The sequence below is a fragment of the Mustela nivalis genome, assembly GCF_964662115.1.
Source record: "Mustela nivalis genome assembly, chromosome: 9".
Lineage (NCBI taxonomy): Eukaryota > Metazoa > Chordata > Mammalia > Carnivora > Mustelidae > Mustela > Mustela nivalis.
This window is the reverse complement of record NC_139028.1, coordinates 66,072,570-66,088,813: the sequence shown is the minus strand read 5'-3', so window position 1 is coordinate 66,088,813 and position 16,244 is coordinate 66,072,570. Positions and strand designations below refer to the sequence as shown.

The 16,244-nt window shown below is 37.6% G+C and overlaps 2 protein-coding genes across 2 annotated transcripts; one reads left to right on the top strand and one right to left on the bottom strand.

Annotated features, from left to right (window-relative positions):
• Positions 1-319: 319 nt before the first annotated feature.
• On the top strand, positions 320-1,255 carry LOC309840204 (olfactory receptor 52J3-like; the record flags this gene model as incomplete). The annotated part of the gene is made up of 1 exon (XM_082682278.1): positions 320-1,255. The coding sequence occupies one exon, from the start codon at positions 320-322 to the stop codon at positions 1,253-1,255; it is 936 nt and encodes a 311-aa protein (XP_082538404.1).
• Positions 1,256-15,282: 14,027 nt separating this feature from the next.
• LOC309840211 (olfactory receptor 51G2-like) lies at positions 15,283-16,215 on the bottom strand (the record flags this gene model as incomplete). Its single annotated transcript, XM_082682284.1, has 1 exon — positions 15,283-16,215. One exon carries the CDS (start codon positions 16,213-16,215, stop codon positions 15,283-15,285), a length of 933 nt encoding a protein of 310 aa, XP_082538410.1.
• Positions 16,216-16,244: the final 29 nt, after the last annotated feature.

Below are 16,244 nucleotides of genomic sequence, written 5' to 3'. Positions count from 1 at the left end.
TCTGTTCTGTTTTGTTTTGTTTTAGAGAGAGAGAGATTGAGGGAAGAGGAAGGGCAGAGGGAGAAGGAGAGAGAGACTTAAGCAGGCTCCATACCCAGCCTTGAGCACTATGTGGGCTCAATGTCATGACCGCGAGATCATGACCTGAGCCAAAATCAGGAGTTGGACATTTAACTGACTGAACCACTCAGGCCCCCCAGCATTAGCTTTTATAATAAGAAAACTACAGATAAAAATTAAGCCTACTGGAAAGTTTTGAGATATGCTCTTGTTTTTCCTTCTAGAATAGTCAACTACTTCTCATCTCATCCGTGGCAAGATGTTCCACACAAACACTTCCACTTTCCACCCAGACACCTTCTTTCTTACAGGCATCCCAGGACTTGAGAGTTCCCATGGCTGGATCTCCCTGCCTTTTTGCTCCATTTACTTAATGGCTCTGTTGGGCAATGCTACGATTTTGCTGATCATCTGGTCTGAGCATACTCTGCGGGATCCTATGTTCTTCTTCCTAGCCATCTTATCAGCCATAGATCTGGCCCTCTCCACAACCTCAGTGCCCAGAATGCTGGGTATCTTCTGGTTTGATGCACATGAAATTGGTTTTGGAGCCTGTGTGGCTCAGATGTTTCTGATACACACTCTTACAGGAATGGAGTCCACTGTTCTGCTTGCTATGGCTTTTGACCGCTATGTGGCTATCTGTGTGCCACTCCACTACAAAACCACCCTGACGCCCCGAGTGCTAGGAGGCATTGGTGTGGGTATTATAATGCACCCTGTCCTGCTTACATTGCCCATTCTCTACCTAACCCATCGACTGCCCTTTTGTGAGACTCGAATTATTGCTCACTCCTACTGTGAACACATGGGCATTGCCAAGTTGGCCTGTGCCAGCATTCGAGTTAATGCCATTTATGGGCTTTTTGTGGCTTCTTTTCTTATTTTGCATGTGGCATTGGTTGGAGTCTCTTATGCCTACATCCTTCGTGCAGTTTTCCGCCTCCCATCTCAAGAAGCTCGTCACAAAGCTCTGAGTACGTGTGGGTCACATGTTGGGGTCATGTGTGTTTTCTATACTCCTTCTCTCTTCTCCTTCCTCACCCACCGATTTGGCAAAAAAGTTCCCCGTTATGTCCACATCCTGGTTGCCAATCTCTATGTGGTTGTTCCACCTGCCCTCAATCCTATCATCTATGGTGTGAGGACAAAGCAGATTCGTGAGTGTGTGATCCGTGTTTTCACCTCAAAATAGAATCCCTTGTTTCCTTAGTTCTTGAGGACATGCACAGAACTGAAAGAAGTTTATTTTGACCCAATTCTAGGTTAATTATCTTTTTAAATGCTCCTCCTGTCAAGAGATCCTCTAGCTCCTAAAGGAACAAACTTCGGAGAATGCTTTCTGTTCTTAGATCTCAATGTTTTCTCTCCTGGTTGGTGTTGAGTACTTATTCCTTTGAATATAGGGTTTGACAACCAACTGAGAGCCTTTTACCTTTAAAGTATGGAGATTTAGTGAACCTCCATCTCTCTGTGTTTAAAATAGGATAGTATTCCAGCTGGCACAGTTAGTTTAAGGCCTAGCGCCATACTTTCCTGAAAAAAATAAATAAATCTGACTGTAAAACAAGTAAGATCCTCATAGATTTCTGTTAAAAACTTAAATGTATCTTATTTCACTGGGGACAATCCTGGGATATTTAGTGTAGTTTAAAAAAATGACTCCAGCTTTTACCTTTCATTTTAGCATTTTTTCCCTTATTTTTCATAATACTATGTGCCCTCACTGTGCCACTACCAACCTTTCTGAAGAAGCATGAAATGAATGTACCTGAAAACAATACTTGTGTTAAGGAATGAAAATCCTTGTTTCTAAGAGAAGCTTGAATGTATAGAATTCTAACAGTGATTTTCAGTTATGTTTCATTAGATTGTTTCCTTGTATATGTTGTGTTTGTGTGTGTGTGTGCACGTGTTAAATGTATTTAGACAAACTTCTGTCTAAAGCACTTTTCTGGCTCTCCAAAGCCCTCCTTCTTCATGGACTGCAACGTGCATGCATCCTTTGTGACTTCAGGCTTTGCAAAAGTAGATGAAACTCAGACAAGTTCAGGTAGAAAATAAATGTTCAAAATCTCCTACTTTTACAATAATTTGTTAGATATCCTTACAAGTATTTTCTGTAATCCAATAGGGACATATCTCCTCCATGATTCCTGGGCATCAAAGATCTATTATTCTTCCTGAATTTGTTGTGAGCAGAAACTGATGTGTACATAAAAAATCATGAGACAGAACATAAAAGCAACAGTTCAGGAGGCTAAGAATGAGTTTCCTGATGTCATGTTTGCTATCTGATGGTACAAAAATGACTGTACAACTCTGCAACATGACTGAGCCAGAATATGTACCTGAAGCGTTTGGAAGTATGGAAGGTTATCTTTCAGCAAGGAGCATGGACTAGAGATATTGATGAAGGCTTTCTGAAAGGAATTAATGGAAGGTGACACAGGTATATCTAAATACAATTGTCTGAAGAACTTACTTCCTGGGAGCATCTTGAGCCCATTAAAAGCTCTTTTCTCTTAGAGAAAAAAAGATGTATATTCTAAGTTATCGGTGGCCTCGTTTTTCAAAAGAACAGCAACAGTGTTCTTCCCAGTGTTTTCCTTAATTTTGATGTCATGTTTCATTTTAAGTACAACTCAAATTTAGTAATATTTAAGAATAAAATACATAAAATAAAGATTGATATCTTTCCATTTATAAATTATTTTTATAAATCGATTTTAAATCTCTATCCATTATGAGGTCCCCTATCTTGAAAGCCACACAGGGTTACCAACAGGATTCCTCAAAGAAACTAAATTCAGTGTCCTACCTTTTGAGGGAAAGTTCGTACATATTTCCAGTTATCTGAATGATAAGATTCAGATATGCCAATCTGTAAGTAATGATTTTTTCTATTAAAATGTTAATAGCAACTATATATTCATGTTCTAACCATGTCTTTTATAGTCCTAATGTTCATTGTCTCCAACCATCTCCCAAGGTTCCATTCCATAAATTCCATACAATTAAAAATCCATGCAGGGTTTTGCAACAACAGCATTGAAATTATCTTTAAGTCCTACTTATAGGGTCAGCACCCCAAACCCTATGTTGGTGGGTCTTGATCCCAAACAACACAGAAAATGGAGCACTGTTCCCCCACCCCCATGCAGTCAAAAATCCACTTATAACTTCCGACACCCCCAAAACTTAACACTAATAGTCTACTGTTGACTTGAGCTCTAATATAAACAGTCGATTAACACTTATTTTTGTAAGTTATATGTTTTATTATGTATTCTTATAATAAAGTAAGGTAGAGAAAATAGAATGCTGTTAAGAAAATCTTAAGGAAGAGAAAACACATGTATAGAGTTGTACTGTATTTAAGTGGATCCACATAGTTCAAACTCATATTACTCAATGGCCAGCTGGATATATACAAATGATATAAGGCCAACAAAAGACAATTTGCAGTTCCAAATACCTAAATATCTCCATATTTATTAAATAAGTTGCACAACTAAATAATAACCTTCCAAAACAATCAGGTTCTGAGGGTTTCACTGATGAATTCTATCAAACACTAAAGAAAAAAAATTACATCAATTGTTTTAAAACATTTGAGACTATAGAAGCTAAAAAATACTTAGATTATGAAGCTGGACATACCTTAATACCAAAGTCATTTAAAGATGCCCAAAAAATATACATAGAGACCTTATCTAGCTATCTATCTATCTATATTTAGAGACTATGTATCAAAATTATCTCATGAATAATTGCAAAAATCCTCAATGAAATATTATTAAATTAAGCTAGCAATTTACAAGAATAAATAAGTATACATGGAGCAATCATGTTTATTCTTAATATACAAGATTGATTCAATGTTCAAAAACAAACAATGTAACCTAGAACATCAGCCTAAAGAAGAAAAGTCATATTGATCATATCAATGGTTAAAAAAATATACTTTCTTAAAAAAAGTGACAACACACAAAAAAATGACAACACATATTTATAAAAACACACAGCAAACAAGGATTCAAGAAGAACTCCCTCAATTCATGTGGTAACAGATTAGAGACTTCACTATGTTTATATAGATGATAAATGATAGACAGATGATAAATAAATAGATGATAGATATTTATAGATATGTATACATACAGAGGTTGGCATTTCCTTGCTTTTCCAGCTGAGAGGGTCTTAAATGAATCACACCCTAGTAGCAAAGTACATCCAGCACCCTAAAATTTGTTTATAATACCACTATCCAATTAAAGGTATCAGTAATTTTCAGAGAAATATCACATTTAAGATTGAGGCACCTGATATATGGGATACACCTGTAGCAACTTGGGGTCCCAGAAAGTAAGGATGTGACCTTTCCCACCAAAAAAAATGACACACAATTATGGGGGTAAGTAAAAGGACACAAGAGATAACTGAAAGAACTCCCAATAGCCAAAACTGGTCAATATGACAAAATAAAGGAGTATTGGCTTACAACTTAAAGTATGAAATAAATATTTGAGTCCATCTGGGTAAAATTGAATCATAAACAAATGGGAGAATAGATTATCTCTCATGCAAAAACAAATACCAAAGAAAAGAAAAACCAAAAAACAAACCAACGAGGTTTGTTCCAAGGAGGAGGAGCATAACTACTCACTGTTTAATTTGTGGGCTATATACTGCAAATTATTTGCAAAGAGGAAACTTGGAAATGGAGGAGAAAGAGACCCTGACATGATAGCAGCAGATGATAAAGCTCAAAATCAACAGTGATAAACCATGTAGATAGTATGTACTTTTGATATATTTTGAAATAAATAGAATTTTACCTCATTGATCTTCCCCAATCACATAACTCTGGTCTAGTCATGGGGGAAATAATCAGACTAATTTCAATTGAGGGATATTTTACAGAAACCTGACAAGTATTACTTTAACAACAACAACAACAACAAAAAGATTTATTTGAGAGAAAGGGTGTGTGCACAGAGACAGGGAGGAGAAAGGGAAGAGGGATACACTCTTCAAGCAGGTTTCCCCACCAAAATGAGAGCACACTGTGGGGCTCAATTCCAGCACCCATGAGATCATAAATCTGAACTGGAAACAAGAGTCAGATGCTCAACCAGCTAAGCCACCCAGGTACCCCTAAAACCTGACTAGTATTTCTAAACACTGTGAAGTCATCAAAACTAAGAAAAACCTCAGTAATTGTCATAGTCAAGAGAACTAAGAGACAAAACTAGATAAAACTAGTCAGTGTAATGTGGTATCCTGGATGGGATTTCCACTAAAGAAGAACATTAGATTCAACTAAAGGATTCTGAATAACATGAACTTTAATAAAATATGAACTTTAGTTAATATTGTTTTATTAATTATAATAAATGACCATACTAGTAAAAAGTATTACTGATAGGGGAAATTATGTATACATTTATATGAAAGCTTTCTGTACTATATATACATTTTCTATAATCTACAGTGTTAAAAACTTTTAAAAAAGCATATGGAAAGTCAATTGGCTAGAAATTACTATAGACCTAGGAGAGAGAAACAGGATAGCCTATGAAATATCAGCAATTTTAGTATATTGTTATATTTAATATATTTTAAATATTAAATTACATTGTAATAAATTAATTATACCTTATTAAATTAAATTAATTATGCATTAATTGTAATTTTATATATTAATTATAATATGAATATTCTAATATTATTACATTATAATATTATATTAATATTTAATATATTGTTGGAATTATGATAAGAGAATTCTGATAAAAGAATTAACAAAAAAGGTGAATACACTGAACAGAGAACGTAGAAACACATACTTTATTGTCACATGATAGTGTTGACATTGCATACCCTCGTTTCTGCTTAGATGATCTGTCTATCCCTGAGAGTGAAGTGTTGAGGTCTCCTATTATTAACATATTATTATCAAGATGTCTCTTTATTTTGGTTAACAGTTGGCTTATGTAGTTGGCTGCTTCCGTGTTGGGGGCATAGATACTTAAAAATGTTAGATCCTCCAAAATTACTTTTATCTCCAAAATTCAGGAGTTCCATAAGTTTCCTCACAAGGCTCTGCCCCTCCAACAAAAATCCTTAGCTTCTGAGGTAAGTTAAATCTGGGGGTCTTGAGAGGGCAAAGATTGTTAGAAAGCCCAATTTTCCAATTTGGATGCACAACTAAACCAAGAAATACTACACAGATTTTATTCAGTAATAATGCTGATATTCTAAAAGCCATTTTTTGTACTCATATGTTTTATTCTTTTTTGGCAATAAATATAGGAAGGGAAATGATGTCACATTTATCAACTCCCCTGTAGCTCCAAAAATGAATCTAGGAGACATCTCCATGGCAACACCTATCAGTATGAACTTCCACAAAATACCCTTGCCTGGGAATACTGTTAGTTAAGTGGTTTAGATTATTATCAACAAATCATAATAAATTTTTTACTATACATCAGGAAATATTTTAAGTGTTATACAGGTATTAGCTTTTTTTTTTTTTTTAAAGATTTTTATTTATTTATTTGACAGAGAGACAGAGAGAAATCACAAGTAGATGGAGAGGCAGGCAGAGAGAGAGAGAGGGAAGCAGGCTCTCCGCTGAGCAGAGAGCCCGATGCGGGACTCGATCCCAGGACTCTGAGATCATGACCTGAGCCGAAGGCAGCGGCTTAACCCACTGAGCCACCCAGGCGCCCCAGGTATTAGCTTTTTAAATCTTCACAACAATATTTTCCACTAGATATTACCCTGCTTGTTGTAGAGGAGGAAATGGAGACACAATTTCTTTCCCAAATTGATATGTCCATTAAGTAGGGAAGACAGGATTTGAACCCACATGTTTGTCTCATAGTTCATTCACTTAACCAATTTTCAGTATCTCACATTTATTTCCTTAGATCCCTTTATAACATAAATTAACCCCTCTCTTATTTTACTATTAATAAGAGCCAGGAAGCAGAAAGGATTTGTGTCCAAAATAACTGGTCTTTGTTTTATTATATTATCTCTCCCATCAAAGTTCTAACAAGTACTCTACTCCATGAAATGATAGCTATTAGCTGGGCTTCATTTTTTTCCTGATAGTATTTAATGTTGAATTGTGTTTAGTATGGAGTTGAGAGGGAGAGGTAAATTTTAGAGAAATTGACCTGATAACAGCAAGGTAAACAACATGGTAATGAAAAAAAGAGCCAGAATGACTTGCCAATGCCATACATAAAATCATCCTGATCTTCTGTGACCTGGCCTTGTACATAGGGCCCATGAAAAGGAATCTAGAATAGAGGGATCTTGAAGAGAAAGAGTGTGAGGTAAGCCCTCCTCATAGCTATTCCTGCCTAGACATCAGCCAATTTATCCAAGTCATCCGAAGCTTGGGCAACAGTATTCAGAATCAGGATATTTTCTTCTTTCTTTCTTTCTTTTTTTCTTTCTTCCTTTCTCCTTTCTTTCTTTCCTTCCTCCCTCCCTTCCTTCTTTCCTTCCTTCCTTCTTTCCCCTCTCTTTCCTCCTTTCTTTCTTTCACCAATGATTCTTTGCTTCATATTTGTTTAATAACATATAACGTATTATTTGTTTCAGAGGTACAGGTCTGTGATTCAGTAATTTTATATAATACCAAGTGCTCATTATATCACATGACCTCCTTAATGTCCTTCAGCCAGTTATACCATCCCCCCACCATCCCTCCCCTCCAGTAACTCAGTTTGTCTCCTATGATTAAGAGTCTCCTCAGGTTTCATCTTGTTTTATTTTTCTTCTTTTCCCTTATGATCCTCTGTTTTGTTTTTTATATTCCATACCAGTGAGATCATATGAACTCAACCCATGGAATGGGAGAAGATATTTGCAAATGACACTACAGATAAAGGGATGATATCCAAGATCTATAAAGAACTTCTCAAACACGACACCGAAAAAACAAATAATCCAATCAAAAAATGGGCAGAAGAGATGAACAGACACTTCTGTCCATTTCTTTTTTTTTAAACAGACATTTTATTTTTAAAGATTTTATTTATTTATTTGACAGAGAGAGATCACAAGAAGACAGAAGCAGGCAGAGAGAGAGAGAGGGAAGCAGGGTCCCTGCTGAGCAGAGAGCCCGATGTGGGCCTCGATCCCAGGACCCTGAGATCATGACCTGAGCCGAAGGCAGTGGCTTAACCCACTGAGCCACCCAGGGGCCCTCTGCCCATTTCTTGATTCGATTATTTGTTCCTTGGGTGTTTGGTTTGATAAGCTCTCTATAGATTTTGGACACTAGCCCTTTATCTCATTATACCATTTGCAAATATCATCTTTCATTTTGTAGGTTGTTTTTTGATTTTGTTGACTGCTTCCTTTGCTGTGGAAAAGCTTTTATCTTAATGAAGTCCCAATAGTTCATTTTTGCCTTTCTTTCCCTTGCCTTTGGAGATATGTCTAGCAAGAAGTCTGCTCCAATTTTTATTGCTTCTCTTCTCTGCCAGGTTTAGGCTTTATTTGGTGTTCATTCTCCAGATCTTTTAGGTGTAAGGTTAGATTGTGTGTTTGAGAACTTTCTTGTTTCTTGAGAAGGGCTTGTATTGCTATATACTTCTCTCTTAGGACTGCCTTTGTTTCATCGCAAAGATTTTGAACAGTTATGTTTTCATTTTCATTTGTTTCCATTAATTTTATTTAATTCTTCTTTATTTCCTGGTTGAACCTTTCATTCATTAGTAGGATGCTCTTTAGCCTCTATGTATTTGAGTTCTTACCAAATTCCCTCTTGTGACTTCCAGTTTCAAAGCATTGTGGTCTGAAAATATGCAGGGTGTGACCCCAATCTTTTGGTACCAGTTGAGACTTGATTTGTGACCATTATGTGGTCTATTCTGGAGAATGTTCCATGTGAACTGGAGAACTCAGAATGTGCATTCTGTTGCATTAGGGTGTAATATTCTGAATATATCTGTGAAGTCTATCTTGTTTCTTTGTTGATCTTCTGCTTAGATTATCTGTCTATTGCAGTGAGTAGGGTGTTAAATTCCCTCATTATTACATATTAGTTTCAATATGTCTCTTTAATTTTGTTATTAATTAGCTTATACAATTGACTGGCCCCATGTTAATGGCATACATATTTACAATGTTCGATCTTCTTGTTGGATAGACTCTTTAATTATGATATAGTGGGTGTCCTGCCTCATATATTATTACAGTTTTTGGCTTAAAATAAAATTTGCCTGATATAAGAATTGCCACTCCAGCTTTCTTTTGATGGCCTTTAGCATGATAAATGGCTTTCCACCCCCCTCACTTTCAATCTGGAGGTGTCTTTGGATTTAAATAAGTCTCTTGCAGACAGCATATTGATGTGTCTTGCTTTTTTTATTCAATCTGATACCCTTTGTCTTTTGATTGGTGCATTTATCCCACTTAATTTAGTGTCATTGTATTACCTGTAAAGTGATTATTCCTGTATATTGTCTCTGTTACTTTCTGGTCTATGTTACTTTTGGACTCTCTCTTTGCTTAGAGAATCCCTTTTCATATGTCTTGTAGGTCTGATTTGGTGATCACAAATTATTTTAGTTTTTATTTGTTCTGGAAACATTTTTGTCACTCCATCTATTTTAAATGACACCCCAGCTGGACAGAGTATGCATGGCTGCATATTTTTCTCATTTAGCATCCTGAATAAATCATGCCAGTCTCTTCTGGCCTGCCAGGTCTCTGTGGATAGGTCTGCTGCCCATCTAGTGTTTCTACCCATAGACCTCTTGTCCTGAGCTGCTTTCAGGATTTTCTGTGTGTCTTTGAGATAGTCCAGTTTCACTATTATATGTCAGGGTATTGGCTTATTTTTATTGATTTTCAGGGGGGTTCTCTGTACTACCTGGACATGGATCCCTGTTACTTCCCCCAGATTTGGGAAGTTCTCTGCTATAATTTGTTCCAGGATACTTTCCTGTCCCTCTCTTTCTTTCTTCTTTGGGATCCCAATTATTCTAATAGTATTTTTTACTTTATGGTATCACTTATCTCTCAAATTCTCCCCTAGTGATCCTATAGTTGTTTATCTCTCTTTTTCTCAGCTTCTTTATTCTTCATCATTTGGTCTTCTCTATCACTAATTCTCTCTTCTTTCTCATTTATCCTAGAAGTTAGAGCCTCCATTTTTTTATTAACATATAATGTATTATTTGCCTCAGGGGTACATGTCTGTGAATCATCAGACTTACACATTTTACAGCACTCACCATAGCACATACCCTCCTCAGTGTCCATATCCCAGCTACCCTATCCCTCCCTCCCAGCCCCCAGCAAACCTCAGTTTGTTTTCTGAGATTAAGAGTCTTATGGTTTATGTTTCTCCACGGTGTAAGAGAATGGTTGCATTTCATTCTTCTACATATAGCTGTCCAGCTTTCCCAGCACCATTTATTGAAGAGACTGTCTCTTTTCCACTGTATATTTTTTCCTGTTTTGTCGAAGATTATTTGCCCATAGAGTTGAAGGTCCATATCTGGGCTCTCTACTCTGTTCCACTGGTCTATGTGTCTGTTTTTATGCCAGTACCATGCTGTCTTGGTGATCACAGCTTTGTAATAAAGCTTGAAATCAGGTAATGTGATGCCACCAGTTTCATTTTTGTTTTTTAACATTTCCTTAGCAATTCAGGGTCTCTTCTGATTCCATACAAATTTTTGGATTATTTGCTCCAGCTCTTTGAACAATACAGGTGGAATTTTGATCAGAATGACATTAAAAGCATAGATTGCTCTAGGCAGTATAGACATTTTAACAATGTTTATTCTTCCGATCCAAGAGCATGGAATGGTCTTCCATCTTTTTGTATCTTCTTCAATTTCTTTCATGAGTCTTCTGTAGTTCCTTGAGTACAGATCCTTTACCTCTTTGATTAGGTTTATTCCCAGGTATCTTATGGTTCTTGGTGCTATAGTAAATGGAATTGATTCTCTAACTTCCCTTTCTGTATTTTCATTGTTAGAGTATAAGAAAGCCACTGACTTCTGTACATTGACTTTGTATCCTACCCCATGACTGAATTGCTGTATGAGTTCTAGTAGTTTGGGGGTGGAGTCTTTTGGGTTTTCCTTATAAAGAATCATGTCATCTGTGAAGAGACAGAGTTTGACTTTGAAAGACCCTGGAGCCACACCCAAGAATCAAACAGCATGCCTCCACTGGATGCAAATTTCAAGAGGTTTATTGGTTACACAGGCGCCTGCGGATGCATCAGCCTTTGTGGGCTGAGCGCACCGGGCTAAGTTGGGGAGCAGATTATATAGGGCAGGGTTGGGGTGGCGGGAAGCGAGCCTACAGAAGCAGATGCATGGTTATAGGAATCTGATTGATAAATCAAGAATTGTCAGGCACTGGGTTTAAGGCAAGGACACAACGGTTTATTCTGGTGGGCCTTGGCTCAGCACTCTGAAAAGTCCCAGGTCACTCTGCTCCTCATTTGTCTTCCCTTTTGAGAGGCCAGTTGACCATAGACATCCTGGTATGGGTGGCCATCCAGCTATGGGGACAATAGGTTACTTAATCAAGCCTTCAGCAAGGGGAGAGGGGTCTTTCAACTTCTTCATTGCCAAGTTGGATACCTTTTATTTCTCTTTGTTGTCTGATTGCTGTTGCTAGGACTTCTAATACGATGTTGAACAGGAGAGCCCAGATATGGACCCTCAACTCTTTGGGCAAATAATCTTCGACAAAAGAGGAAAAAAATATACAGTGGAAAAAAGACAGTCTTTTCAATAAATGGTGCTGGGAAAACTGGGCAGCTATATGTAAAAGAATGAAACTTGACCATTCTCTTACACCGTACACAAAGATAAACTCAAAATGGAGAAAAGACCTCAACGTGAGACAGGAATCCATCAGAATCCTAGAGGAGAACATAGGCAGTAATCTCTTCGATATCAGCCACAGCAACTTCTTTCAAGATATGTCTCCAAAGGCAAAGGAAAGAAAAACGAAAATTAACTTTGGGACTTCATCAAAATCAAAAGCTTCTGCACAACAAAGGAAACAGTCAAAAAAACAAAGAGGCAACCCACGAAATGGCAGAAGATATTTGCAAATGACAGTACAGACAAAAGGTTGATATCCAGGATCTATAAAGAACTCCTCAAACTCAACACACACAAAACAGACAATCATATCAAAGAATGGGCAGAAGGGGGCCCCTGGGTGGCTCAATGGGTTAAGACCTCTGCCTTTAGCTCAGGTCATGATCTCAGGGTCCTGGGATTGAGCTCCGCATCAGGCTCTCTGCTCTGCAAGAAACCTGCTTCCTCCTCTCTCTCCGCCTGCCTCTCTGCCTAGTTGTGATCTCTATCTGTCAAGTAAATAAAATCTTTTTTAAAAAATGGGCAGAAGATATGGACAGACAATTCTCCAATGAAGACATACAAATGGCTATCAGACACATGAAAAAATGTTCATCATCACTAGCCATCAGGGAGATTCAAATTAAAACCACATTGAGATATCACCTTACACCAGTTAGAATGGTCAATATTAACAAGACAGGAAACAACATATGTTGGAGGGGATGTGGAGAAAGGGGAACCCTCTTCCACTGTTGGTGGGAATGCAAGTTGGTCCAGCCACTTTTGAAAACAGTGTGGAGATTCCTCAAGAAATTAAAACTAGAGCTTCCCTATGACCCTGCAGTTACACTCCTGGGTATTTACCCCAAAGATACAGATGTAGTGAAAAGAAGGCCCATCTGTACCCAATGTTTATAGCAGCAATTGCCACGGTCACCAAACTGTGGAAAGAACCAAGATGTCTTTTAACAGACAAATGGATAAGAAAGATGTGGTCCTTATACACTATGGAGTATTAAGCCTCCATCAGAAAGGATGAATACCCAACTTTTGTAGCAACATGGATGGGACTGGAAGAGATTATGCTGAGTGAAATCAGTCAAGCAGAGAGAGTTAATTATCATATGGTTTCACTTATTTGTGGAGCATAACAAATAGCATGGAGGACATGGGGAGTTAGAGAGGAGAAGGGCATTGGAGGAAATTGGAAGGGGGGGTAAACCATGAGAGACTATGGACTCTGAAAAACAATCTGGGGGGTTTGAAGTGGTGGGGGGTGGGAGGTTGGGGTACTAGGTGGTGGGTATTATAGAGGGCACGGATTGCATGGAGCACTAGGTGTGGTGCAAAAATAATGAATACTGTTATGCTGAAATAAAAATTAAAAACATTTTTTAAAAAAAAGAGTCTTATGGTGTGTATCCCTCCTGATCCCATCTTTTTTCAGTTTTCCTTTCTTACCCCTGACAACCCCCTGTCCTGCATCTCAAAATCCTCATATGAGAGAGATCATATGATAATTGTCTTTCTCTGATTGACTTATTTCACTCAGCATAATACCCTCTAGTTCCATCCACCTCATTGCAAACGGCAAGATTTCATTTCTTTTTATGGCTGCATAGTATTCCATTGTATATATACCACATCTTCTTTATCCATTCATCCATTGATGGACATCTAGGTTCTTTCCATAGTTTGGCTATTGTGGACATTACTGCTATAAACATTCCAGTGCACATTCCCCTTCGGATCAGTACATTCGTATCTTTAGGGTAAATACCCAGTAATATGATTGATGGGTCATAGGGTAGCTCTACTGTCAACTTTTTGAGGAACCTCCATGCTGTTTTCCAGAGTTAAAGCCTCCATTTTTAATTGCATCTCATGAATAGCCTTTTGGTTTCAAGTTGCTTAGATTTCAGTTCTTCTATTTCTCTGGAAAGGGATTCTCTAGTGTCTTCTATGCTTTTTCAAGCTCAGCTAATGGCTTTATAATCATTCTAAATTCCAGTTCTGATATCTTACTTATATCTGTACTGATTTGGTCCCTGGCAGTCATTACTGCCCCTTGTTCTCTTTTTTGAGGTGAGTTTTTCCATCTTGTCATTCTTCCAGAAAGTAATCATCACTTTTCTATTTGCAGACTTGCAGGAATTCTTTTCTTAGGTGTCTGGTTGAGTTCACAGGTGTTCAGAATGTTTTGATAGCTATCTAGCTGAATTCCTGAGACCAGACAAAACTAAAGTCTCCTACTTCTCTGCCATCTTGGAAAGTTTCCGTATAAATGTATCTTAAAACACTGAATCTTATACTTTATTTTTTAATAAGACTTTATGTATGTATTTATTTATTTATTTGAGACAGGGAGAGAAAGCACACACATGCCCATGAGTTGGGAGGAAGAGCAGAGGAATAAAAAATCTCAAGCAGACTTCTTGCTGAGCCCAGAACCCAAGGTCAGGCTCAATCTTCACAACCCTGAGACCATGACCTGAGAAGAAACCAAGAGTCAGACACCTAACACTGCAACACCCAGGCACCCCAAATTACATACTTTAATTGAATGGATTATATGTAGGTGAATTATATCTCAGAAAGCTGTTAACATTTAAAAAAAATACAGTATTTAGCAACCTAGTCACCTAAAATATATATTGAAGTAAAGGGATGGAGATAGATATAACATGCTAACATTAGTAAAAACAAACAAAAAACACTAGAGAAGCTATATTAATTTCAGAAAAGACAATCTTTAAAGTGAGAAAAGCTATCAAGGATAAAGGGCATTATATTTAATAAAGTGATTTCCAAGAGACATAACAAATCTTAATATCTATGCACCCAACAAAAGAGAATCAAAATACCTGAGGTAAAAACTGATAGAATGATGAAGAAAAATAGAAAAATCCACTCATATTTGGAAGCTCTAACAGCACTCTTTCAGTAACTGATAGATCAAAAGCCATCTTAAAATCTATTCTTCAGAAATTGAGGAACCTCTGAAAGTTAATGAACAACTTCATTAGACTGTTGACTTCATGACTCTTAGTTTCCCAAACATTTACTGCTAATTATTAAAAGAAAAATCATAATTTTGGTAAGAAGGACCTAACTTAGGTTTAGTGACCATATTCCCTAGTTGTCAACATAAAGACAAAACAAAACCATGTCTTTATTCTCTATACTGAAAATACAGATTTTACTGCTATTGAGGTTTATATCTATCAACTTGAAATTAAAATATTATTAGCAAAATTTAATTCAAAATTCAACATTAATATGAAATACTCTCATAAATATAAAGGAGAAGGGGAAGAAATATGTCTTTTAGGTTCTCTCTCACTTAAACTTTCTATTTCTTGAATTTCCGGAGGATTCTATCACGAATTTGCTTGGTCTTGACACTGTAGACAATGGGGTTCATTAGGGGTGGGACCAGCAAGTAAACATTGGCCATGAGCACATGGACAATTGGGGAAGCATTCTGCCCATAGCGACGGATCATAGAGAGCCCAATCATTGGTATATAGAAAGTGAGTACGGCACAGATGTGGGAGATGCAGGTGTTGAGGGCTTTCATCCTCTCTGTCTTGGAGGCTATACTCAATACTGTGCCAAGGATGAGGATATAGGAGAGGAGAAGAAGCAGTGAATCAAGTCCCATGGAGCAAATGACCACCATGAGGCCATAGATGCTACTCACTTGACGGCTGGATACAGTTGTTTTTATGAGGTCCTGGTGTAGGCAGAATGGGTAGGATAGAATATTGACAGGATGATATTGAAGCCTCTTTAGGAGGAAGGAAGCTGGAAAGACCAGAGCCAAGGCCCTTCCAGCAATTGCCAACCCAATTCCAATGATTACACCATTGGTTAGAATGGCCACATAGCGCAGGGGCTCTCGGATTGCTACCAAGCGGTCAAAGGCCATGGCCAACAGCACAGCTGACTCAATAATTGAGAAAACATGAATGAAGTACATCTGGATCAGGCAAGCATTAAAGGAGATCTCCCGGGCATGGAACCAGAAGATGCTGAACATTGTAGGTAAGGTAGTTGTGGATAGGCCCAGGTCAGTAAGAGCCAGCATTGATAGAAAGTAGTACATTGGTTGGTGGAGGGAAGGCTCAGTTCTGATGATAAACAGAATGGTAATGTTTCCCGATATTGAGGTGGCATAAACCAAAAAGATGGGGATGGAAATCAAGCTATATCTGCTTTCAAGGCCTGAGAAGCCTGTCAGGAGGAAGCGAGGGTACAAGACAGAGCTATTGAAGACAGACATCATGGTGATGGAGGCGCCCTCAATCTAAG